General features: G+C 46.1%; 1 protein-coding gene across 10 annotated transcripts in view; it reads left to right on the top strand.

Moving 5' to 3' along the window:
• The first annotated feature begins 11,877 nt into the window (after nt 1–11,877).
• Nucleotides 11,878–27,200, top strand: part of Plcd4 (phospholipase C delta 4) — a 30,185-nt gene continuing 14,862 nt past the window's right edge. For 4 of the 10 annotated variants that reach the window (XM_075951590.1, XM_075951594.1, XM_075951595.1 and 1 more), the window contains exons 1-6: nt 12,030–12,602; nt 15,701–15,795; nt 15,931–16,089; nt 17,165–17,393; nt 18,845–18,974; nt 20,976–21,207. In XM_075951590.1, the coding sequence (XP_075807705.1) occupies nt 15,774–15,795; nt 15,931–16,089; nt 17,165–17,393; nt 18,845–18,974; nt 20,976–21,207 (772 nt within the window). In that variant the 5' untranslated portion in view covers nt 12,030–12,602; nt 15,701–15,773. Of the gene's footprint in view, nt 12,603–15,700; nt 15,796–15,930; nt 16,090–17,137; nt 17,394–18,844; nt 18,975–20,975; nt 21,208–27,200 lie in introns of all 10 variants that reach the window. The other 6 variants (XM_075951592.1, XM_075951587.1, XM_075951593.1 and 3 more) reach the window with 3 other exon arrangements.

Genomic DNA, 27,200 nt, shown 5'->3' on the forward strand with positions numbered 1-27,200 from the left:
TTATTCTGTCAGTATAGAGATATCTAAGCACTTTAATCTGGTGATCATTGTTGGACCTACCTCTACCCTGTCTGCTTACACACAGAGACTGCCCTGCTAAGAGGACAACGATAGTTCCTTTGTGGGCAGATTGTTAGGTGACCAGAAGGCTACAGCCGATCGTGAAAGCTGTCTAGGATGGTGGCCCTTACCTGATAGTGTCTCTTGCACAAGCAGAACCTCACTCCTGCCTTCCGTGCCTGGGTGGGAGAGATTTCTGTAAATAAAGGGGTAGTGCTTAAATTTATTCTGCAGTATTTACATTTATTAGGGGCTTTAAATGTCAGCTGCGGAGTTCAGGACATCTTTAGAATTGATCTTGTGCCTGGTTTAATAGGATACAACCAGCCCATTTCCAGCTATTTTCAAGGATTTTAGAAGGCAGGGTGGAGAGGCATTTGCAGGCTTCAGAGAAGGCCTTTCTTCTAAATAGAATTTCCCCGCTATTGGTGCTGCTCTAGAGCCCGGAAAAAGAGGACAAAGCTGCTACCAAAAACCCATGGAAGGGCTGGGAAGATGGATGGTTCATTGGTTAAAGTGCTTGTCATGCAAGCATGGGAGCCTACGTTCAGATTCCCTATCACCCAAGCAAAAGGTGGGTATAGCAGCACACCTGTAACCCCAACAGGCAGGCAGATGCTAGGGGCTTGTTGTCCAATCATTCTAGACAAAGCAGCAATCTTTGGGTTAAGTGAGGCTGGCTCAAAAAAATTAAGATGGAAGCCAGGCATGGTAGTGTATTTAGGAGGCAGAGGCAGGTGAATCTGTGAGTTTAAGGCCAGTTTAGTACAGATAGTCACATTGTGAGTTCTGGGCCAGCCACAAATACATAGCAACCCTATCTTTCAAAAATAAAGTGGAAAGAAATAAAAGATGCCCAATGTTGCCAGGTGGTGGTGGTGGCACATGTCTTTTTTAATCCCAGCACTTAGAAGGCAGAGGCAGAAGATCTCTGAGTTTGAGGCCAGCCTGATTAGTCTACATAGTTCCAGGACAGTCAGAGATATATAGTGAGACCCTGTCTGGGAAAAACGAAAATAAACAGAAAACCCAAAACATAATGGGCAAGTAAAAAGCTCACAGGAGGAGCTTGCCACCAAGCCTAATGACTTCAATCCCTAGGAAGGAGAGAACTAACTCCAGCAGTAATCCTTTCACCTCGCCTGGGGCACTGTGGTCTGTACCTGCCCACGCATACACACAAATAATGTAATGAAATATATAACATCCAGTTCACACATCACAGATAAAAATCACTGGCTTTGTGTTGATATGGAGACTGGCAAGCTCAATAAGAATAACAGCAAAAGTCAGTTAAAATGGGGGCGGGGTGCTACAAACGAAAATATTCTTTGAAAACATCACTGAATTTAACTCCTTAAAGACTAATCAGAATTTTTTTTAATACATGACTTTCGATATGGGATGAAAGTTTGCACTGGGGCTTGGGAGATGGCTCAGGAGGTCAAGTGCTTGTTCTGTTTTAGTTTGGTTTCATGGTAAGACCATGCCCAAACCAACTGGGGAGAAGGGGCCTTACTTCCCCTTACACATTATAGTCTATCATCAAGGAAAGGAACCTTGAGTCAGGAACTGAAGCAAAAGTCGTGGCTTGCCTGGTGTGTGTGTGTGTGTGTGTGTGTGTGTGTGTGTGTGTGTGTGTGTGTTTTAATACACATACCCAGCCAACACTACACAAACCTAGGTGCACATAAAAACTTTTGACAGTGTGTATGTGTAACTCTAGCACTGAGTGTGAGACAGGTGGATTCTGGGGACTTCCTGGTCAGCTAGTTTAGCCGAAATATTGAACTCCAGGTTCAGTGGTAGAACCTCAAAAAGTAAGCTGGAGCTGGTGAGATGGCCCAAGTTTGATCCCCAGAATCCATGTAGAAGAAAACACAGATTTGTCCTGTAGGCTTCACAAACAGATCATGGTATATGTAGCCACACACATACAGCATTTTTAAAAGGAGAGAGAAAAACTTCCCCAATGTCAGCCTACACATGACCCGTTCATATCTTAGAATTGCCAATGGGGTAAATCTTACGAAGGGATAGATGGATCTCAATTCATTTTGAAGCAGCAGCGCCCATCCACCAAAGTCTGTCAAGGACATTCCAGGAAGTGCTAGGGACCAACTGCCGTGAATAGAGACGTAAAATTCAAAGGATCACATGGAGCTCAGTCTAGTCCTCAATTTGTGATTCTCCTGCCCCAGCTTCCCAAAGTCTGGGATGATAGGCATGTGCTAACTCAGTGGTGAGGACCAGTGTCTTAAAATGAAAATAAGCCAGGTGGTGGTGGCGCACGCCTTTAATCCCAGCACTTGGGAGGCAGAGGCAGGCGGATCTCTGGGAGTTAGAGGCCAGCCTGGTCTACAAGAGCTAGTGCCAGGACAGGCTCCAAAGCTACAGAGAATCCCTGTCTCGAAAAACTAAAAAAAAAAAAAAAAATAAGAAACTGGGTGAGGTGTCTCATACCTGTAATGCCAGCTGGGAGCTGAGACAATGACTGTTGGGAGGTCAAGCAGCCATGTCTTGATAGGCTCTACATTGTATTGGCTATAGACAGACCTTGTCTCAAGAACAACAATAAGGCTGGAGAGATGGCTTAGAGGTTAAGAGTACTGACTGCTCTTTCAAGGACCTGGATTTGATTCCCAGCACCCACATAGCAGCTTTCAACTGTCTGGATGTAGACCAGGAGGTCTGACACCCACTCTGCAGGCATAGGCATGCAATTAGTGCAGTCATGCATGCAAGCAAATCACATACATAAAAACATTTGTTTTTATGGTTTTTATATGGTTTTTTTAACTGAAAAATAAGGAAGTAAGGGGTATATCATAGTGATAAAGCACATACTTGAGACCTTAAATTTGATCTATGGCACCACAGAAATTTCCCTATAAATAATCAAATCTAGCAGTGCATTAAAATAATGGACCAGGCTGAGTGATGGTGACATATGCCGTTAGTCCCAGCACTAGGAGAGGCAAGGGCAGGCGAATCTCTGAGTTCAAGGCCAGCCTGGTCAATAGCAAATTCTAGAATTGGCTCCGTAGCTACTGAGAAACCCTGCCTGGAAAAACCTAAGTAAATAAGTAATAATGTATCAGATTAGTGTTCAAAATTATCATTAAAAATATCAGGTTGATTCAGTCTGTGAGAGCCAGTCAGTGTGGTTCACAACAGGAGAAAAACAATCACTTAGATAACATTTAACACCTATCCATGATTTTTTTTTTTTAATTACGTCTACCACATGTCTTTAATCACAGCACTCATGAGGCAAAGGCAGGCAGATGCCTAAATTCAAAGCCAGCGTCGGGTACCTAATGAGACCCTATCTCAAAAATATTTTTTTTTTAAAGAAACAGGTGGAGTTGCAGACATTTATCATCTCAACATTCAAAAAATGGTGGCAGGAGGTTCAGAAGTTCAAGGTCATCTTTAGTATTTACAGAGTTTGAGGTTAGAGCTAGAGATATAGTTTAGTGGTAGAGCATGTGCTATCCCCAGCATTGCACAAAGAAAAGTCAAAGGAAGAACAGAAAACCTGGGTTATAAAGCAATCCTTAATCTAATAAAAAGCATCAACAAAAATCCTACAGCAAACCCCTCAAAAGAAATGTTGATCGAGGCCAGCCTGGCCTACAAGAGCTAGTTCCAGGACCGGAACCAAAAAAGCTACGGAGAAACCCTGTCTCAAAAATTCAAAAAAAAAAAATAATGTTGAAATCATTTTCCATAAACCAAGTACATGCCTATGATTCCAACATTAGGGAGATAGAGGCAGGAGCTCCAAGAGTTCAAGGTCCTCCTCTATTACATGAGACCCTGTCTAAAAAGAAAGTAATTTTCCCTGAGGTGAAGAAAGCCAGGATGTCCAATCTCATACCTCCATTATTCCTAACCAGTGTGGTTTAAAGGGGTAGGGGGTGTGTAGGAGAACCTCCATATACGCTGACGAAACAGTGGATAGAAATAAACTAAAAGGAACTCCACAAATGCTTACAATCATGCGAATTTAGCAGATCATAGAAGGCAAGGTCAATAAAATAATTGTGTTTTTTCATAATACAGACAAAATGAAACTTTAAAAATATATGTTTAATCCCAGCTCTTGGGAGACAGAGGCAGGTGGATCTCTGTGAGTTCGAGGTCAGCCTGGTCTACAAAGCACGTTCCAAGACAGCCCAGAGCAGTTACACAGAGAAACCCTGTCTAGAAAAAAAAAAAACAAAATATTATATTATTGGTTTGGAGAGATGACTCAGTAGTTAAGATCCCTGACTACTCTTCCAGAGGACATGGGTTCAGTTCTAGCACCTACATGGTGGCTCACAAGTGCTCATAACTCCATTCCAGGATATAGAATGCCCTCTTCTGACCTCCTAGGGCACAGGCATGCACCTGGTAGACATACGTGCAGACAGAACATTCATGTGCATAAAATAAAAGTGTGGCTACAAGAATTATACGTACAATAAGCTGGATGTGGTGGCACATACCTGTAAACTTAGCTTACAAGGAATAGGCAGGAGAATCAGTTCCAAGTCACCCTCAAATAGGAGCAACTGTATCTCAAAAGTTAGTAAATGGCATTAGAAAGTTGGCTCAGCAGTTAAGTGTAAATGCTGCGGGCTGGAGAGAAGACTTGGTCGATAAGATCACTGATTGTCCTTCCAAAGGACCTGGTTTTGACCCCCAGCACCTATGCATGTGGTGTCCCACAACCATCTGTAACTACAGTTCCAGGAAAACTGACATCCTGAGGCACCAATAAAATAAAATGTGTGTGTGTGTGTGTGTGTGTGTGTGTGTGTGTGTGTGTGTGTGTGTGTGTGTGGTTTTCCGAGACAAAGTTTCTCTGTGTAGCCCTGGATATCCTGGAACTTGATTTGTAGACCACACTGGCCTCAAATTCAGAAATTCGCCTGCCTTTGTCTCTGGAGTGCTAGGATTAAAGGCATGAGCTACCATGCCCAGCTAAAACAATATATTTTTTTAAGAAAAAAGAGGGGTCTGGAGAGATGGCTCTGAGGTTAAGAGCACTGATTGTTCTTCCAAATGGACCCAGGTTCAATTCCCAGCACCCACATGGCAGCTCACAACTGTCTGCAACTCCAGTTCCATGAGACCCGACACCCTCAGACAAACAAATGCAAGTGAAGAACTATATTCAGAAAATAAAAATAAAATTTTCAAAAAAATATGAAAAAGAAAGAGAATAGTCATTACTCTTGCAGAGGATCTGGGTTTGACTCCCATACGCACAGGGCAGCTCACAACCCTGCAAGCTCTAGGGGTTCAAATGCTCCACATAATTAAACCTCTATACATAATTTAAAATAATCTTTAAAATTTTTAAAAATAATTAGGAAAGGGCTGGAGAGATGGCTCAGAGGTTAAGAGCATTGCCTGCTCTTCCAAAGGTCCTGAGTTCAATTCCCAGAAACGACATGGTGGCTCACAACCATCTGTAATGAGATCTGATGCCCTCTTCTGGCCTGCAGGCATACACACACACACAGAACACTATACATAATAAGTAAATAAATAAATATTTAAAAAAATAATAATTAGGAAAGAAATAAGACTTACAAGGACACCAAATGATGCAGAGAGCTTTTACACTAATAGTGAACATTCTTTGAGATGTCTGACTGGGGTGCTGGAGAGATGGATCAGCAGACTAAGACTCCTCTTCTAGAGGACCAGGGTTCAATTCCCAGCACCCACATGGCAGCTCTCAATGGTCTGTAACTCCAGTTCCAGGGGATCTGACATCCTCTTACAGACATACACATACAAGCAAAACACAGATGCACATAAAATAAAAATAAATTATTTTTAAATAAGAAAGACAAATGGGAGAAAACACATCACCCCCGGGTTGGAGAACAACAGAGTAAGGATGTCAATTATCTCAAGTGGACCTGCTTGCTGCTCCAACTCAGATCTGAGGAAAATCACACCAGGCTTATTATTGTGAAAACTGACAAGCTGGTTCTGAAAATTTACCCAAACAGCCAAGGTAATCTTGAATAAAAATGAAATTAGCCTTCTTACTTGTAGGTCTCTTTAACCTTTTGGAATCAGGACTCTCATAAAAATAACACCTACAGCCGGGTGGTGGTGGCGCACGCCTGTAATCCCAGCACTCGGGAGGCAGAGGCAGGCGGATCTCTGTGAGTTCGAGGCCAGCCTGGTCTACAAAGGGAGTTCCAGGACAGGCTCCAAAGCTACAGAGAAACCCTGTCTCGAAAAACCAAAAATAATAATAATAATAATAGTACCTACATATCTTATTTTAATGGTCTTCTGTGAAGTTTTGGATCAGTTTGGAATCTTATACCACATACTGTTTATTTTACTAGCTACCATCTGGGGCCCTGGGATTTTTATCTTTCATACCTCCTGCAGCTTCCCACCCTCCACGTAATAAAATGATAGTGCCGAGACAGTTTTGCTGGAGTAGAGGAGCAGTTGTAAACTCTTTGGTCTGAATTATGTATACTGGTTTTTACAGGTAGGGAGTCTTCACAGCGATTTCTCAGATGGAATCTCAGTCTCCCCCCAATGTGTGACACTCAGGTACACACACCCAGTCGTACATCAGGTGTGCATGCTCATATGTGCTTGTGGGAGTCAGAGGTCAATATTGCATGCCTTCCTCAAGCTCTCTCCACCACAGTTTTTAAAAAATGACGCATGTGTGTCTGTGAGGATGTATACGGACACACGCGGCAATGGTGGACGCTGATTCTCTCCTTCTGCTGTGTAGGTTTCTAGGTGACCGCTCACCGTCGGTCTTGGCAGCAAGTGCCATTACTCCAGAGCCATTTGGCCAGTCCCACCTTGTCCTTTGAGACAGCCTCTCACTAAACCAAGAATCTGCTGTTTTCTGCTTCCACGGCTGTAGGCTTACAAGGTGGGCTAGCATGTCTGCTTTCCCATGGGCACTAGGGGATATGGATACAGGTCCTCATTAACAGCACTTTACCGATGGTACCGCTTCCCAACCCTCCCCGTGTGTGTGTGTGTGTGTGTGTGTGTGTGTGTGTGTGTGTGTGTGCGCGCGCGCGCATGCACACGTGCAGAGTCATGTATGTGAGTGTAAGCACAGGTGTGAAGGGGAGAGAACGATCTCTGGTGTCCATTCTCACCAGCCAGCTTTTTAAGACACATCTTTGTTGTTGTTTGCTTCTGTGTACACCGGGCTAGCTGGGCCCATGAGCGTCTGCGGATTCTCCCTCCACCCCCATCTCACCATTGAAGCACTGGATTAAATACTCACTACTTTACCAAATTATACATGAGTTCTGGGGATTCAAACTCAGGTCGCCAGCTTTTAAGGCAAGTGCTTTATCCTAGAGCCCTTGCCCAGACTCCACCTGTTTTTTTTTTGTTGTTGTTTTGTTTTGTTTTGTTTTTTTTGGTTTTTCGAGACAGGGTTTCTCTGTGGCTTTGGAGCCTGTCCTGGAACTAGCTCTGTAGACCAGGCTGGTCTCGAACTCACAGAGATCCGCCTACCTCTGCCTCCCGAGTGCTGGGATTAAAGGCGTGCGCCACCATCGCCCGGCTTTGTTTTGTTTTAAGATAGGTTTCTCATGGATCCTAGAGCCCACTGATTTGGATGGACTGACTAGCTGACCAGCAAGCTACAGAGATCACCGGGTCTCCCTGGCACTGAGGTTGCAGACCTGTTCCTCAGTCTGGCTTTTTTTGTGGATTCTGGAATTCTAAATTCCTCATGCTTTCCCAGTGAGCACGCTACTGACGGAGCCATCTCCCCAACCCTGCGATCTAATATCTCCAGTTACCTTTTGTGTACAAAAAGATGCTTTATCTTAGAAATTGGAGTTCAGTTGAGGAGATTGGGGAAGGAGACTCAGATTCCCCAACCTGAATGTCTCAAGCAGTAGACATGTTTAGGTATGGTAGTCTTGGCCCCGAGTGCCAAGAGGGGAATTCAGGCAGACATGGAAGACTAAGGGTATGATGTTTGGGTCTCCCTCTGCCACCTGCTACTTCATTTCAATTTAGGGCTTCTAGGCCTTTCCTGGGCATGGTTCCCAGAAAGTCCCTCTACAGCTGCCCCGATCAGGTTTCTGGATCTGTTAATAATAGACAAGTGTGGGGGAAGGGCCAGGATCTTTGCAGACATGGGAATTACCAAAGCAGCTGGACAGTTCCTGTGCCAAAGCCCCGTCTGCTGCCTTCTGGATCTATACAAAGTCCCATGCTCTCTCCAAGAGCTACCATCCAAGAACTCTTTCTACTTATTTTGCATTTATCCATTTAGGGGTGTGTGTGTGTGTGTGTGTGTGTGTGCGTGTAGGTCTGAAATCAACTTTAGAAGTTAGTTCTCGCCTACCACCATATGGGTCTTGGATAGCAAATACAAGTGGTTAAAGTAGGTGGTGGTGGCACACGCCTTTAAACCCAGGGCTCGGGAGGCAAAAGTAGGCATATCTCTGTGAGTTCGAGACCAGCCTGGTCTACAAAGAGAGTTCCAGAACAGCCAGAGCTTTTACATAGAGAGACCCTGTCTTGAAAAACAACAACAGAAGAAAAGAAAAAAGTAGTCGGGCTTGGCAGAAAGTGCCTTTCTCCACTGAGCCATCTCTCACCAAGCTCCTTCCCAGCATTTGCAGGCGCTAAACTGATCTTGCGAAATCGCTTACATACTCAACCCCCAAATCAAAACCCAGAGGCTGAGAAGGCTAAGAAGTAGGGCTGTGTTGACGAGAACACAGGAGGAGAATATTTGGAACCTGCTGTCTCCCAGGAAATCTAGTCGTGGTAACACCCTTTTTCCTACATCACCCAGGAGCTGGGGTAACATTGAGCTGATGAGAAAGAGGCAAAAGGTATATGGAGCTGGGGTAACAGGAGGAATTATGTGGAAGAGGGGGATTGTGAAAGGAGAAGATTATAATGGCAGGCAAGTGGGACTGGGAGAGCCGGACAAGTGTGTCACACTGCGATGGAAGCTCTGCTAAGTCAAATGTCAAATCTAGAATTGGTGGTTTAATTTTGATGTCCTTACTTTCCCTACTCCCCAAGAACAACTTCCCTTTTAATGTCTACCTTCCCTTTGGACTATGCTTTCGGCTACCAAAGCCTATTCTCAAACAAGGAGAGCAGTACGTGCCTACAGTCGGAGCACTTGGGGGTGGAAGCAGGAGGTTCTGGAGTTCAAAGTCATCCCCAGCTATATCTTAAGTTCGAGGACAGCCTTGACTACACTACAATCAGTCCTACCTATAAAAAGATTGGGGTGGCGGTGGCGCACGCCTTTAATCCTAGGCACTTTGGGAGGCAGAAGCAGGTGGCTGTCTGTGAGTTCAAGGCTAGCTTGGTCTACCAAGTAAGTTCCTGTCTCAAAAACAAAACAAAACAAATGGCCACAAACAAACCTGCCTGCTGTCAGTAAAATAAATAAATAAATAAACCAATAGTCAATCCATTATCTGGATAAATCAAGTAAAACTACTAAGGTTTCAGAGATTGCAAGGAGGCGCCGATGTTCCTACGTGCCTCGTCCTAGCTTTTTTTTTTTTTTTTTGGTTTTTTTGAGACAGGGTTTCTCTGTAGCTTTGGAGCCTGTCCTGGAACTCCCTTGGTAGACCAGGCTGGCCTCGAACTCACAGAGATCCGCCTGTCTCTGCCTCCCAAGTGCTGGGATTACAGGAGTGTGCCACCACCGCCCAGCTTTTCGTCCTAGCTTTTTTGAAGGCTGAGATGAGGGTGGGGAGCCCACCAGAGACCACAAGTTCAAGACCAGCCGGAGCAACATAAAGAGATTCCCATTTCACAAAAAAAAAGAAATTAATCGCCGAAGTTTAAATCTCTTTCATGGTAAAATATAATAGAACTACAAAAAGAAAAGAAAGGGCTGAGTGAATTATTATAATGAAGACTCCTGTTCGTACTCAGGACTAAGAATAGACCTTGTCCAGCTATGCATCCATTCCGCCACAGCTCTTTCCTAAAGTAATCGACATCCTGGCTTTCGTAGTCATCACTTAGAAGGGTTTTATTTTAATGGAACTTAAAATTTAGCTATAAATAACCACTAATGGCAGGCTCTTAGGCAGTTGAGAGGTATTTGAGGGAACTAGGAAAGGCAGTCAGAACTCCGTACACTAAAAATCATGCCATTTCACGAAGCCAGCTCCCTCTGTGCCTGTGACTAAAATACACAACTGAAAAGGAACCTCATAGGAGGAGTTCCATATATGTGTCCTGTGCACATAGCTGCCTTACCTGCCATCAGCTGGTCCAGAAAACCACATGTCACAGTCTTCCCAAGGCAAGGCGAAAGCGGAGCCTAGCTGCAGTGCTTGGGGATGTGCGAGGGCCAGCTGTCTTCAGTGCACCAACACATCATCTAGAAACTTCCAGGACCTTAGTTTTCATCCATGAAGTATAACATCCCCACCTAATCTGGTTCCCTTTCCCCCGTATTGATTTATGTGTCAGCTAGCTATTATCTGTCTTCGGAAGGAGCTTCCTCCTTTATGAGTATCCTCCCAGCTCCACTTTACTGTTCTTTGTCTTGTTTTTAGCAAAGTTGGACTTCATAATTAAGAAATGTTTTCAACAGTGATTTTTAAGTACAAAATAGAAAGGTGCTCAGTAAGAAAGATACCTGGGCCAGGCAGTGGTGGTGCACACCTTTAATCCCAGGCAGAGTCAGGCAGATCTCTTGTGAGTTCGAGGCCAGCCTGATCTACAAAGTGTCTTCCAGGGCAGCCAGGGCTGTTACACAGAGCAACCCTATCTTGAAAAACAAAAAAACAAGCCGGGCGGTGGTGGCGCAAGCCTTTAATCCCAGCACTCGGGAGGCAGAGGCAGGCGGATCTCTGTGAGTTCGAGACCAGCCTGGTCTACAGAGCTAGTTCCAGGACAGGCTCCATAGTTACAGAGAAACCCTGTCTCGAAAAAGCAAAAAAAAAAAAAAAAAGAAAAAAAGAAAAACAAAAAAACAGCCGGGCGGTGGTGGCGCACGCCTTTAATCCCAGCACTCGGGAGGCAGAGGCAGGCGGATCTCTGTGAGTTCGAGACCAGCCTGGTCTACAGAGCTAGTTCCAGGACAGGCTCCAAAGCCGCAGAGAAACCCTGTCTCGAAAAACCAAAAAAAAAAAAAAAAAAAGGCAGATGGGTGTGGGCTTCCTTAATACCTTGCTTCATTTTTTTTCTTTTTTTTTCTTTTTTGGTTTTTCGAGACAGGGTTTCTCTGCGGCTTTGGAGCCTGTCCTGGAACAAGCTCTGTAGACCAGGCTGATCTCGAACTCACAGAGATCTGCCTGCCTCTGCCTCCCGAGTGCTGGGATTAAAGGCGTGCGCCACCACCACCCGGCACCTTGCTTCATTTTTATACCTTTGTTATGTGTGGCCAGGCATGTTGGCTCTTGCCCATAATCCTAACAGTAAGGCAGGGGGGTTGTGAGTTCAAGGCCAGCTTGGCTAAATAGCAAGACTCCCATCTCAAAAATAAATAAATACCCTGGCATTGAATAAATGATTACAAAAGGAAAGAGGGGCCTGAGGATGTCGTTCAGTCAGCACAGTGCTTGCACAGTATCTGAGAAGTCCTGAGTTTCATCTTTGTTACCCCTTAAACTGGACACAGTGGTCCATGCATGAATCTCGGCGCTCAGAGGTGGGAGCAGGAGGATCTAGAGTCCAAGGTCATCCCCGGCTACAGGTCAAGTTCAAGTACAGATCAAGTTCAAGGTTAGTCTAAGGAAAAAAAAAAAGCCTTCCCCAACAAAACAAAATAACCCATCATATAAATGATCTGATCCGGGTAACAAGTGCATAGAAACTGTCTTTCAAACTGATCTCTTCCCTTCTCCCTGCCTTGCCCTGTTCCTGTATCTTTACACACTTAGACTGATTGCCCTTGCAAGACAGGATGCAGAAACAGAGGAGCAAGCTGGCAGAAAGAGGCGCTGTGGAAAGCAGCCAGAGGAAATGAGGGCAAAGACAGTGGTATTCCACACAGACGCTGGCCAGAATGAAAAGCCGTGATTCTCAAAGCTGCAATAGACGGCCTTGGGTTTCACTTAGAGAGCAATTGCGGGATTGGGGTCAGTCAGTAAGGGGTACCGGTAGGGAGGCAACAAGATAAAAGACAGCCAGGCTCCTTCTCCCTGGAGACGTGTTGCCTGTCAACCTCAATCCATTCCCTTAATCCTTTTCTGCCTCCCCACCCCCACAGCTCCTCACTTGACCAGTGTCCTGGGCCTTTAAGAGTTAGATCGGCTGGACTGAGGAAAGCGCTCCCACCTCTCCCCTGCCTACTCCTTCTCCTTGGCTGTAACTCTGCCAGTCAGGGCAGCAAACTGCACTTGAAGACTGCAGTCAAGTGCAAAGGAGAAGAGGAGCCGGGCTGAGCCTTCCCGTTCTCCGCGGAGAACACTGCAGAGCTCCGGAGGCGTTGCTCGAAGACAGGACCGCTGCTATCTTATCCGCGGTAAGGGCCCTGGAGCTCTAACCAACCAATCTCTCTCCACGCCTGCTGGACTGACGCAGCGCCACAGGTGCATACCTATCTTGATTAGGTTAAACTAGGCTCCTTCTTTTACCCTGCGGCTCCACCGGGCTCTCTCCCTCCTCCTGGTTCTCTTCTATTTATCCTCTGACTCAGTTTTGTTTGTTTGCTCTGGTTTCTCGAGACAGGGTTTCTCTGGGTAGCCCTGGCTAGAACTGGCTGTCCTAGAACTCATTCTGTAGACCAGGCTGGCCTCGAACTCAGAGATCCACCTGCCTCTACCTCCCGAGTGCTGGGATTAAAGGTGTGTGCTGCTACCACCGCCAGGCTTAAACAGTTTTGTTTCTGGCAGTATCAGTCACATTTATTATTATTTGCTTTTGTATTTGTTTTTCGAGACAGGGTTTCTCTGTAGTTTTGGAGCCTGTAGACCTGGCTGATCTTGAACTCACAGCTATCCTCCTGCCTCTGCCTCCCGAGTGCTAGGATTAAAAGCATGTACCACCACTGCCCGGCTTCAATCACCCTTTTATAGAGAAAACTCTTATCTGTCCAGGGCCATGAGTGCTGACGCTAGCCACCGCAATAGGAGAAGAGGCAGAATAAGAGTAGCTGCTCATCAATAAAGATATATTAATAGACTGTTGAGGGTTAACGAATGAGGACTGTCCAAAACCCACGAGATATCAGAACTCCTGGCAGTAGGGAGATAATTTAAGACATCTTTGGAAAGAGTCAGCATTGGAGTTCTGTGCTTTGTTCCTTGCCTGCTTAATGAGCCAGGGCGAGTTCTTGGTACGCCAGCCTGCTGTGTGCTACAGGACTTGAGACCGCAGACAGCTTCAGGGTCTGTAATGGGGGAACTTAGGGCTTCCCAGACTTGCCTTTGTACCAGGAGTGCTTGTTAAGATGCCCACTAAATATCCTCACACCTCATCCTTGGAAATTTTGATCTGGCAAATTCTAAGAGACTCTTCAGGAGATAGTGATCTCAGTTCAAGTCTATGTGCTGTGAGAGCCTGTAAGTTCTAACATTCTAAGGGCTGTGACCCGTGACCAGCGCCATCCCACCTGCTTTATCTGAGCCAGGTTAGCCATAACCCCTAGGAACTAGATAAAATAGTTCTCTTCCTTCCTGCCCCTCAGAAAGACATTTGAGATACCCTGAATCTTACTGTAATGTTATTGGCATATATGTTTTCACTTCCGAACTCCATCTGTAGGTGATACAACATGGCCTGGAGGCAGAGGATCAAATCTTGCTTGCTCTGTAATACTGGGCCACTAGTACTAGGAAAGTTTATGTCTTTATTACAGAGGTTATTATCTGAATCTTCAAAGATTCCAAATAGATGTATATGTGTTACTCTCCCTCTTCTCTCGCTCTCTCTCTCTGAATGCAGGCTGCCCTCAAACTTCCTATGTAGCCAAGGATAACCTTGAACACCTGATTCTTCCACTTCTAACTTCCCAAGTGTTAAGATTCCCATCGTGTCTAGCTGGCCCGATCTCTCTTACTTTGAGATTTTATCCTCTGTGTCCTTACTGGTGCCCCCTCTCCCAAACCCCTTGTTTCTTCTTACCCCACTGCACCTGCATCCATTGTAACCATCCTCCCTTTCAGACACCAGCAGAAACACCAAGCCCTAGAACATTTAGGTTCTAACACATTCTTAGGGCACTTTGTTTAGTCAGTCTCCTAGGATACAGGGAAAAGTGAGACTGAGAGGAGGGGCATGTTTCTGAGTGTCCAAACCAATGTGTTCTCTCTCCTGGACTATAGATTCAAAATCTGTAAAGGAGTTGAGAATCGGAGCTATCGAGAATTAGTGGAGATAAAGGAGGGGAATGGCAGGAAAAGGTGATGGGGAAAAGGATGAGGAGAAGGACAAGAAGAGAACACAAAAAGCATGACTTGAGTGCACAGAGAGGATTGTGAGAGAAAAGAGTGAGCTAGGAAGAAAGGAAAAGAAAGAGGTCAGGCATGAAATGGGAAAGTCAAGAAAACGGGAAGAAAAGGAACTTGTTTGGTGGGATGTAGGGGACCCAGACGATGATGGAGAGGAGAGAGAGATCACCAGTGTCCCCCACTGATTCCTGGCCTTCCTTCAACCTGCCTTCTGGAGGAGGCTCTTTCTAAGGGAGCCGTTGGTGAGCTCTGCACTGGTCGTAGGTAGATCTGCTTTCTACTGCAGTTTTACTGACTCTGGCAGGACAGCCAGTCTTCCTGGCCTCCAGTCTCCTCCATGAAGCTCAGGTCTCACGTGCTGTGGCTGAGGTGCTACTGGCATTCTCTTGACCATACATCCCATAGCTACAAGTTAAAACCATCGCTCTGGAATGGTTGGATGGGGGAAAAGGCAAAGTGGTTTTCCAAGGCTGGTTTGGGAAACTGTTCTGGCTCCTGGGCTCTGTTCTCAGGCTTCCCATGTTCCAGGACATGTAAGGCTCCTGGACACAGGAACAGAGAAGGTAATTCTGTCTTCTTCAAAGCCCAAGGCCCACAAGGTGGAAGCTGACATTTAGAGGAAGGACTGACTGTCTTTTAGGTGATGCTGGGCATGGTGATTCCCATCTGTGACCCTAGCACTCCATGGGTGGGAACAAGATGATCAGGAGTTCAAGACCTGTCTTTGGCTACATGAGACTCTGCTCAAAGAAAGAACAAATAAAAGATTTGCCCTAGATTTTTAGAAATTTGACACAATATAGATGAGAATGTAGACAGGGCTCCAGGAAGGAAAAAAACTGGGATAATCCTACCTAAAGGAGAGACAGCTAGGGTGTGGACAGATTCAAGGTTCTGATAACTGTTGGTTACAAGATGGTAGACCCTAATAATGAGAACACGGGGAATGAGCTAGGTGTGGAGTAACGTTACCTACTGAGTGTAGGTAGCTAGAGAGTGGTTTGGAACATGTCCTGCTTTAGCCCTCCCTGGAGATAGCCATGGGAACTAGCTAACAAAGATAGCTCTGTGTATCTTAAATTCTAATCTGTGCATGAATCGAGACAGGCTTCTCTTCACCTAGCTAAGCCTCAGAGTTAGCAAATGCAGAAGCACAGATAGCTACAGATTAGATGAAGTATCTAATACGTGCCATTAAGGAAACCCTGAGTTCCTTCTTTTGTTCTTTTAATCTCTAGGACTCACCCAAAGCCCTTGGCTCCTCCTTGTTCCTTTAAGTGACTCTGGCACCAGCTGGTGGAGCAGTGGGTGATGGCATCTCAGATTCAAGACCGTGAGTACCCCTGCAGGAGGATAGGTCTTGAGGGCAAGCCTGGGGAATGAAGGAGGTTAGACGCTGCTTACAGAGCTCCTCTGAGCCCTCCAGCCTCTCGGCTGGCTAAGTGAGCCCCTGCTTTTCCTGGCTCAGGACTGACCACTGATCAGGACCTGCTGCTGATGCAAGAAGGCATGATGATGCGCAAGGTGAGGACCAGATTCTGGAAGAAGCTAAGATTCTTCAGGCTTCAGAATGACGGCATGACAGTCTGGCACGCACGGCAAGCCAATGACATAGCCAAGCTCACTTGTGAGTGACCTTAATAGCTGTGTGTGGGTATATGGGTGGAAAGGTCTCTGAGGAATCCAGAAGTTTGAGGGCAGGGGGAGGACCAGGATCCTGTGATGGTGGTCTCTTGTGCAGGCCCGCTTGTGTGGCTCTATACAAGACGACAAACCAGCCTGTAATGAGTATTAAATTAGTTATTACACATAGGAGGCTTAGAAGAGCCTTGGCATGTGATAAGTCTCTATAAATAATAGGTTATTTATTATGGTCATGACTGTGATCACACTGTCTAGATTAAGACCCTGGCTCTGCCACTCTCTTGGTGAGTAGCTCTGGACAAATTGAACTCAGGTTTCTCATCTACAAAATGAGAGTTAACCTGCACCTACCTGTAAATTATAGAGACTCGATGAGCTAACGTATGAAACACCCAGCATGAGACCTGAAACCTGGACAAAGTTCATAAATGTTAGCCATTGCATTATTTCAGGGTGAAGTTCATAAATGTTAGCCATTGCAGTATTTCAGAGCATAAAACACATCCCAATAGGCCAGCTCTTATACCCAAAAACACTTGATAGCAGAATAAGCAGTCTGCTTAGAGACATATTAATAGTCACAAACCACATCACCCCGAGCTGAGGTAAGGAATGGAGGAATTTCTCCTGCTCCCTTCTATGCACCTTGAAAGAAGAAACCTTCAAACCTGAAACATAGGCATCCGCTATACTCTACAGATATATTTGTCCTCCTCACTAGTTCTCCTGTGGGAACCACTGTGACCTGCGGTGAATGGGGACCATCCACTGTTTAAGATGTGGACACTGAGAGGTTAAGTTTGGCTCTTCACACTTCTCACTGACTGGGAGTCAGATCTTGCCAGGTCTAGCTGAACCTCTTTGCTGTGCTGATCAAAAAAACGCTGACTCATGCCAACTCCTGAATCACTGGGTCCCCGTCACCCTGTCCACAAGTCCCTGGGATTCAGCCCTCAGAAACTCAGGTTTCTCCTCTCTATGTCTCATAGAGAAAGGAGTCCTGGTCACCATCCCTCATCCCCTTTCCTCAGGGCTCCCACCTGTTTCTTCTCTGACAGTTTCAATCTCTGATGTGGAGACAATACGTAAGGGCCATGATTCCGAGTTGCTGCGCGAGCTAATGGAAGAGTTCCCCCTGGAGCAAGGCTTCACCATTGTCTTTCACGGTCGCCGCCCCAACCTGGACCTAGTAGCCAGCAGCGTTGAAGAGGCCCAGATTTGGATGCGAGGACTCCAGCTGTTGGTGGATCTTGTTGCCAGCATGGACCACCAGGAGCAACTGGACCAGTATCAACCAGATGGTGTTAGGGTGTGGGCAGGGGTTCCTGAAGGGGCCAGATGCTACAGACCCAGGGAAGATGGGCAGGGGTGCAGAGACAGGAAAGCCAGAGGATCCAGGTGGAGTAGAGCTGATGATTCTGAAAGAGAAATGAGCGGCTTGAGAACAAGAGTTCGAGTCTGGTCTAGGAGGGAGGGGCAGCAAAAGGAGGAGAAGGAGCAAGCAAGGTGCTGCTCCTATGAGCTGAACAGACACACCCCATTGGCGTTCACTACCCAGGCACGGGAAGCAACTCCCAGAGAGTGCCATGGTGCAGGCTCCCTAAGATTCCTAGACTGAAGCCAGTGAGGTGACTCAGCCAGTGAAGGTGCTTGTCCCCAACCCTGACAGCTTGAATCCAATCCCTGGAGCCCATGGAGTGGAAGGACTGAGTTCCAGTCCTCTGATACCCCTGACCTCAACACACAGTGGCTTATGGACCCACCCTTCAATAAATGGAAAAGCAGTTCCTAGATTGTCCATTACTTCATGTAAACATTCGCTCGGTACCAATTAGCCAGACTAGCCACCATTATGCTTAGTTTTAGGAACATCAAGATTAATGAGATCACATTTATTACTTTATTTAGTTGAGAGAATCAATTCGTGTAAATAATTTAAGTACCAAATTAGAGGACTACTTGACTCTACATAAGAGCGTTCTGAGAAAGTGCCGGGGGAGCAGTAGCATGTGAGTTGAGTCCTTACAATTTTGGACTGGACATGCAGCTCTGTTGGCAGAGTGCTTGCAGAGCATGCAAGAAGTGCTGGGATTATCTCAGAATTGTGTGAGCGATTCATGAATAAAAATTGGTTTCTATATCCTTTCTTTAAAAAAAAAAAAAAAAAGAAGTGCTAGGATCAATCCCAACCCCGAATACCCTGGGCATGGGAACTGGTGCAGCTAATTCCAATACCCAGGAGGTAGAAGCAGAAGAATCAGAAGGTCAAAGTCATCCTTGACTATATGTGACCCTGTCAGAGAAAGAAAGAAAAGTGGCATAATTCAAACCTGAAGAAAGAGGAAGGGAAAGGCACTCCTGTCTGAGAGGAGAGCGTAGATGAAGGTTCGGAGAGAGCAGACTGAAGTAAGCAGGTGGGGGTGGTGTTGCTGAGACCAGCAGAAGTACAAAGGCAGACACACAGAGAAGGCTGGGCTCGACTGGGCTGGGCCAGATCAGGTCACAAGGGTCAGGGCATCTTCGCTTCTATGTCAGAATTTAGGTTTCTTTCTGTAGACCACGGGGAGGTGAGTCCGTGCAGGCGCCTGAGCCATACAATGACAAGACAGATTTATGCTGGGAGGGGTTATTCTAGCAGCCACGTAGAAAATGGATTGGATTGGGAGGGAGACTGGCAGCAAAGACAGGAGAGGTGTCAGTGGATGAACACCCAGACTTTTGCCTTGACTCGGAGCTGGATGGGTGAGTGAGTGGTTCCAGCGAGGGGACAGGAACCAGGACGGCAGGATGAGTTTCGGAGAAGCCCAGCGGCTGCTGCTTCTGATGAACGTGGAAATGGATCAAGACTATGCCCTCCGTCTTTTTCAGGTACATTGCTGGGGGGGATTTGCAGGAGACAGCCAGACCATGTTTTCATTGGTCAGAAAGCCCCTGACCCTGCTCAGCCGCCAGCACTCATTTGTTGAATCCTTGCTGTGTCTCTATTACCATAATCAGCTCAGTGGGACTGGTGTGGGAAATGATGCTGGCCCCCCTGTCTTGTTGGGAGGATGAATCATAATCGTGTTGGGCACTGGTGGCACATGCCTTTAATCCCAGAACTCTCGGGCAGCCTGATCTACAGAGCAAGTTCCAGGGCAGACAGAACTATTACACAGAGAAACCCTGTCTTAAAAAAACAAAAACCAGGCCGGGCGGTGGTGGCGCACGCCTTTAATCCCAGCACTCGGGAGGCAGAGGCAGGTGGATCTCTGTGAGTTCGAGACCAGCCTGGTCTACAAGAGCTAGTTCCAGGACAGGCTCCAAAACCACAGAGAAACCCTGTCTCGAAAAACCAAAAAAAAAAATAAAAACCAAAAAAACCAAAAACAACAAAAAACAAACAACCAAAAAACACAAAATAAAACAACAAAACCAGCATGTTAATGTATTGGAGCCGAGTGGTGGCGCACGCCTTTAAACCCACCACTTGGGAGACAGAGGTAGGTAGAGCTCTAAATTCAAAACCAGCCTGGTCTACTGAGAGTTCCAGGACAGCCAGGGCTACATAGAGAGACCCTGTCTCAACAAAACAAAAACTCCAATATATTATTATTGGACTTCCTATTCATAAGCAGAGTGTCACAGGTGCCCACTACAAAATTCCATCTGCAAACCAGCACTTGGGAAGTGAGGCAGGCAGATTTCTGTGAGTTCAAGGCCAGCCTGGTCTAGGAGAGCTTCCTGGAACTTTGACTCCTTAGCTACTGGGAAATCCTGTCTTGAAAAACAAACAAACAAAGCAAAACAAAAAATTCCATCTGCAATGTGACTAAAGAGGAGGTGACAGATTCTGACTAGTTGTTGCTGTTTGCTTGTTTTGAGTCAGGGTCAAATATAGCCCAACTGACCTCAAACTCACTGTCAAACTCCTGATCCTAAACTGGGATTAAAGGCATGTATCATTGCTCCCAGTTCTTGTCTAACCATTAGAGGACCTTTGAGAGATATAACCTTTCAGTTAAAAATTTTCCCTCCAGCAAATTATAGGGCTAAAACTTTGTCTTTTATTTCCTGGAGTGACTTGTATGAAATGTCAGGAGTTTGTGAGATTTCTATAAACACATGCTAAGATGCCCCTTTTACAGGCCTGGTAGTAAAGTGCTTGCCATGTAAGAATAGGAGAATAGGACTCACGTTCTACCCTGGCATCTGTGTAAGAGGTCAGGCACGGTGTGTGTGTCAGGGAGTACCCCCGAGGGAGAGAGAGAGACAGAGAGAGAGACAGAGAGAGAGAGACAGAGAGAGAGACAGAGAGAGAGAGACAGAGAGAGAGAGAGACAGAGAGAGACAGAGGAGAGAGAGAGACAGAGAGACAGAGAGAGACAGAGGAGAGAGAGAGACAGAGAGAGAGAGACAGAGAGAGAGACAGAGGAGAGAGAGAGACACAGAGAGAGAGACAGAGGAGAGAGAAAGACACAGAGAGAGAGACACAGAGAGAGACACAGAGAGAGAGAGACAGAGGAGAGAGAGAGAGACAGAGAGAGACAGGAGAGAGAAATACAGAGAGAGAGACAGAGGGGAGAGAGACAGAGAGATACAGAGACAGAGAGAGAGAGACAGAGGAGAGAGAGAGACAGAGGAGAGAGAGAGAGAGAGAGAAAGGAGAGAGAGAGAGAGAGAGACAGAGGAGAGAGAGAGAGAGAGAGAGAGAGAGAAAGGAGAGAGAGACAGAGGAGAGAGAGAGAGAGAGAAAGGAGAGAGAGAGAGAGAGAGAGAGAGAGAGAGAGAGAGATTGAGTCCTGAAGCTTGCTGGCCATAACCCTACAGGACAAAGGAGCGTACCATTTCCCAGTGTTTATCCATTCCCTGTCAAATCTTCTCTTGCAGACAGCAGATGTGTCCCAGTCTGATACTCTAGAAGGGGAAGAATTTGTGCATTTCTATAAGGCACTGACTAAGCGTACTGAGGTTGAGCAACTATTCGAGCACTTTTCATCAGATGGACAGAAGTTGACCCTGCTGGAATTTGTGGATTTCCTTAGAGAGGATCAGAAAGAAAAAGAAAACGCCCGCGACCTTGCTCTGGAATTAATTGACCGCTATGAACCTTCAGAGAATGGTAAGGATACCTGGGTGCATACATGCTGAATATAGAGAATGGGGGGGGGTTAAAAAAAGAAAGACCCAGAAGGCTGAGTCTACCCTTCTCCTGACCTCCTTTCTAATCATCTCACTGGACCACTCTCCTGAAGTAGAGCAGCCATTCCCTGTCAGGTAAGACAGAATCACTTTTTCATCTCCAAAGAGGAAGCGAGTCTGAGTCTCCTTTCCTTCCCCATGCTCGCTCCCATTCCACATCCTCTTGCATTTGGAGAATTCCTCACCACACTAACTTTGCCCTCAGTGGAGGAAGGAAACACGGCTCTCTCACCTCCTCTCCTGCAGTGATTCTTTTGCCCCACACCCCACGGCTGCTGTGCTTTTAAGTGTTAGCTTCCTGATTATTCCAGGAAGTTCTCTAAGGTCATCTTGCTTAAGTCCTTAAGCTCCTGAATCAGGAATCTAGTCAGCCTGGGCCTGGGGCAGGGATGAGGCCAAGTATCTGGCTTTTGGCAGGTACAGCTAAAACGTGCCTTCTCTATCATTAAGCTTTCCCCTCCTTTGCCCTTAGAGAACTCACTTCTCCGCCCCCTCTCCTGGGCCTGTGAGAAGTTGATATCAATAGTAAAGCATCCACAAAGCACATTGACACTCTACCTAGTTCATTCCTCACCGCAGCTTTGTAAAATGGAAAATGACCCATCCATTGGGATTTCACTGAGCAACCCGCAGTGTGCCAGCATCTCTGCACTCTGGGCTTGTCCTAGCCTTCTGATAAAATAGGCTCTATTATTAAGTCAGTTTTAGAAATAGTAAAACAGAGACGGGGAGCTGGAGAGGTGGCCCCACGGGTGAGAGTGCAGGCTGTGCAGGCCTGAGGACCTGAGTTCAGACCCAGCACCCTGTGAAAGGCCAGCATGGTGATGGGTGTGTCTGTAACCTCGGCGCAGCGGGCGGAGGGCAGAGATGCGGTCACCAGGGTTTGCTAGCTCTCGGCCTAGTTTCGGGTTCAGTGAGAAAGCCTTTCTCAATGGTAAAGGGACACTGGACCTCCTCTCTGGACACCACACACACACACACTTATACCACACTCGTACACTAACACAATAAAATACAAATAAAAGAGATTAAACAACTTTCTGGAAGCTAGCAGCTAATGAGAATGGAACTGAATCCAGACCAGATCATCCTCCAGGCAGTGTCTCTCATGAAAATATAGAGCAGCGTGATCGGGGTGGCCGAGTGACCTGGGATTTATGGGCCTCAACTTCTACTCCCACTCGTTCATTCATTCACCGTTTTTAGCGAATTCTTTTATTTATTTATTTTGAGACAGGGTTTCTCTGTGTAGCCCTGGCTGTCCTGGGACTTGCTCTGTAGACCAGGCTGACCTTGAACTCAGAGATCCACCTGCCTCTGCCTCTCTGAGTGCTGGGATTAAAGCTGCGCGCCACCACCACCCAGTGAGAAATTCTTTTTTTTTTTTTTTTTTTGATTTTTCGAGACAGGGTTTCTCCGTAGCTTTTGGTTCCTGTCCTGGAACTAGCTCTTGTAGTCCAGGCTGGCCTCGAACTCACAGAGATTCGCCTGCCTCTGCCTCCCGAGTGCTGGGATTAAAGGCGTGCGCCACCACCGCCTGGCTCAGTGAGAAATTCTTATTGAGTATAATGTGCCAGGCCTAGGCCAAGCACCATAGAGACAATGATGCCTAGACCAGACAGGAACACTGCTCTCCTGGAACTCAGAGTCCAACAATGTGTTAGAGTATTAGTGATTTATGGGTGTACTCAGAGAAGAATAGGAACTCTAAGGCAAAATCTTTTTATCTAAGCAAAAATATTTTTGTCTCTCCCCCCAAAAAACTCTAAACAAAATCTTTTCCTAAGTTTGAAATAGGATTTCAAGCTGGGTGTGATGGTGCGCGCCTTTAATCTCAGCACTTTGGAGGAAGAGGCTGGTGGATCTCTGAGTTCAAGGCCAGCCTGTTCTACCGAGTAAGTTCCAGGACAGCCAGGACTACACAGTGAAACCCTGTCTTCTCTAAAAACAAAATAAACAAAAGCAAGTGTGTACAACCATGCTAGCCAGGAAATAAGACTGAAGACGTCTGAAGAAAAGCCTGGTCTACAAGAGCTAGTTTCAGGACAGGCACCAAAAACTACAGAGAAACCCTGTCTCGAAAAAAAAAAAAAGAAAAAAATAGTGCTTCTGTTTCAGAGCAGGATCAACGGCACCAATTACATCTGTTATGGCTTGAGTGTGCCCCTAACACACACATGCTAAGAACTGAATTCTCACCAGTGCATCGTGTTGAGAAGTGGGGCCTTCAGCTGAAACTTCCTACCCAAATTTCTGCCATTCTTTTTTTTTTTTTTTTTCGAGACAGGGTTTCTCCATAGCTTTTTGGTTCCTGTCCTGGAACTAGCTCTTGTAGACCAGGCTTGCCTCGAACTCACAGAGATCCGCCTGCCTCTGCCTCCCAAGTGCTGGGATTAAAGGTGTGCGCCACCACTGCCCGGCCTCCTGCCATTCTTCACTCTATAATTTGTCAAACCTAGATCTAGGAAGCTGGTCATGAACACTAGGGCTCCTGCCAACCAAGCCTCTCTGAAGCTAAGATATACTCAGTGAGCTTCACAGCCCAGCAGTGCAAGGCATCTGGTTCAGATTTCAGATCCTTCACTTAAAATAGCCGTGTGACGTAGGGCAAGCTATCTAACTTGCCGTAGTAGCTGTACTACAATACTGACCTCACTGTGTTAGTTAGCTGCCATATATAATGTCCTTGTGTAGATCAAGTGCCCGGTAACTGCTGGTCACTGTTGGTACTGTTTGAAGTCCATACTAAGAAAAGTGAGGTGCATTGAAAGAATCAAAGGGCCATTTCCTCAGCAAGAGTATAGCCTAAGGAGAAGTTGACATGTCCCCCTAAATACTACAGGTCATTGCACTGGGCATATAGCTGCATAGCCCAAGGAAGAAAGCATAGACACTTTGGCCAGGTTGCTAATAACTTTTCTAGGTATATCCTTAGGCCTTAGAATGGGATTCTGTGCTATCTTTTATGATAACTGTGAACTCCAAGGACTATGTACATTTAAATGGGTCAAAATCAACTAAAATTATAAAATTACTGCCTCAGGCACAAAAGCCATATTTCAAATGTTCATAGATACATGTATCTAGGGCCACTGTGTCCAACAACACAGAGTAGAGGATTCTCATGGTTGTGGACCGTGTATCTAGGGCCACTGTGTCCAACAACACAGAGTAGAACATTCTCATGGTTGTGGACCGTGTATCTAGGGCCACTGTGTCCAACAATGCAGAGTAGAGCTTTCTCATGGTTGTGGACCGTGTATCTAGGGCCGCTGTGTCCAACAACACAGAGTAGAACATTCTCATGGTTGTGGACCGTGTATCTAGGGCCACTGTGTCCAACAACACAGAGTAGAGCATTCTCATGGTTGTGGACCGTGTATCTAGGGCCACTGTGTCCAACAACACAGAGTAGAGCATTCTCATGGTTGTGGACCGTGTATCTAGGGCCACTGTGTCCAACAACACAGAGTAGAACATTCTCATGGTTGTGGACCGTGTATCTAGGGCCGCTGTGTCCAACAACACAGAGTAGAACATTCTCATGGTTGTGGACCGTGTATCTAGGGCCGCTGTGTCCAACAACACAGAGTAGAACATTCTCATGGTTGTGGACCGTGTATCTAGGGCCACTGTGTCCAACAACACAGAGTAGAGCATTCTCATGGTTGTGGACCGTGTATCTAGGGCCACTGTGTCCAACAACACAGAGTAGAGCATTCTCATGGTTGTGGACCATGTATCTAGGGCCGCTGTGTCCAACAACACAGAGTAGAACATTCTCATGGTTGTGGACCGTGTATCTAGGGCCACTGTGTCCAACAACACAGAGTAGAACATTCTCACGGTTGTGGACCGTGTATCTAGGGCCACTGTGTCCAACAACACAGAGTAGAACATTCTCATGGTTGTGGACCGTGTATCTAGGACCGCTGTGTCCAACAATGCAGAGTAGAGCTTTCTCATGTGGACCAGTTGGATAACACTGAGCTAGAATGTTTGGTCTGTTAGGTTTTTTACTTTTTATTTTTTTAGTTTTTCGAGACAGGGTTTCTCTGTAGCTTTGGAGCCTGTCCTGGAACTAGCTCTTGTAGACCAGGCTGGCCTTGAACTCAAAGATCTGCCTGCCTCTGTCTTCCAAGTGCTGGGATTAAAGGTGTGCACCACCACCACCTGGCGGTCTGTTAGTTTTTTTTTTTTTTTTGGTTTTTCGAGACAGGGTTTCTCTGTGGTTTTGGAGCCTGTCCTGGAACTAGCTCTGTAGACCAGGCTGGTCTCGAACTCACAGAGATCCGCCTGCCTCTGCCTCCTGAGTGCTGGGATTAAAGGCGTGCGCCACCACCGCCTGGCGGTCTGTTAGTTTTTTAAGACATGACTTCATGATGTGGCCAAGGCTTTGAACTCAAAGTCAATAGCCCATGGCCTCTTCCTCATAAGTGATGTGATTATAGGTGTGCACCACTAGGTCCTGAAAAATATTTTTTATTTATATAAATAGAGACAATTTATTTAGAAAAGAAAATCGGGGGCTGGAGAGATGGCTCAGTGGTTAAGAGCACTGCTTGCTCTTCCAAAGGTCCTGAGTTCAATTCCCAGCAACCACATGGTGGCTCACAACCATCTGTAATGAGGTCTGGTGCCCTCTTCTGGCCTGCAGGCATACACACAGACAGAATATTGTATATATAATAAATTAAAAAAAAAGAAAATCACTCAGAAAAATTAAGGTGGGGACTGACAAGATGACTCAGTGGGCAAGGTGCTTGCTGCTTAGCCTGATGACCTGAGTTAGAGCCCAGGGACCCATATGGTGGAAGAAGAGAAGCGATGCTTGCAGGTTGTCCTCTGACTTTCACAACAGTGCCATAGCAATGCACCCTTACACACACATCATAGCAGTGCACCCTTACACACATCATAGCAGTGCACCCTTACACACACATCATAGCAATGCACCCTTACACACACATCATAGCAGTGCACCCTTACACACATCATAGCAGTGCATCCTTACACACACATCATAGCAATGCACCCTTACACACACATCATAGCAGTGCACCCTTACACACATCATAGCAGTGCATCCTTACACACACATCATAGCAGTGCACCCTTACACACACATCATAGCAGTGCATCCTTACACACATCATAGCAGTGCATCCTTACACACATCATAGCAGCGCACCCTTACACACACATCATAGCAGTGCATCCTTACACACATCATAGCAGTGCATCCTTACACACACATCATAGCAGTGCACCCTTACACACATCATAGCAGTGCACCCTTACACACACATCATAGCAGTGCACCCTTACACACATCATAGTAATGCACCCTTACACACACATCATAGCAGTGCATCCTTACACACACATCATAGCAGTGCATCCTTACACACATCATAGCAGTGCATCCTTACACACATCATAGCAGTGCACCCTTACACACACATCATAGCAGTGCACCCTTACACACATCATAGTAATGCACCCTTACACACATCATAGCAGTGCACCTTACACACATCATAGCAGTGCACCCTTACACACACATCATAGCAGTGCACCCTTACACACATCATAGCAATGCAGCCTTACACACATCATAGCAGTGCACCTTACACACATCATAGCAGTACACCCTTACACACATCATAGCAGTGCACCCTTACACACATCATAGCAATGCACCCTTACACACATCATAGCAGTGCACCCTTACACACATCATAGCAATGCACCCTTACACACACATCATAGCAGTGCACCCTTACACACACATCATAGCAGTGCATCCTTACACACATCATAGCAGTGCACCCTTACACACATCATAGCAATGCACCCTTACACACATCATAGCAGTGCACCCTTACACACATCATAGCAATGCACCCTTAC

This window comes from Microtus pennsylvanicus, chromosome 17, assembly GCF_037038515.1.
Source record: "Microtus pennsylvanicus isolate mMicPen1 chromosome 17, mMicPen1.hap1, whole genome shotgun sequence".
Taxonomy (NCBI): Eukaryota; Metazoa; Chordata; class Mammalia; order Rodentia; family Cricetidae; genus Microtus; species Microtus pennsylvanicus.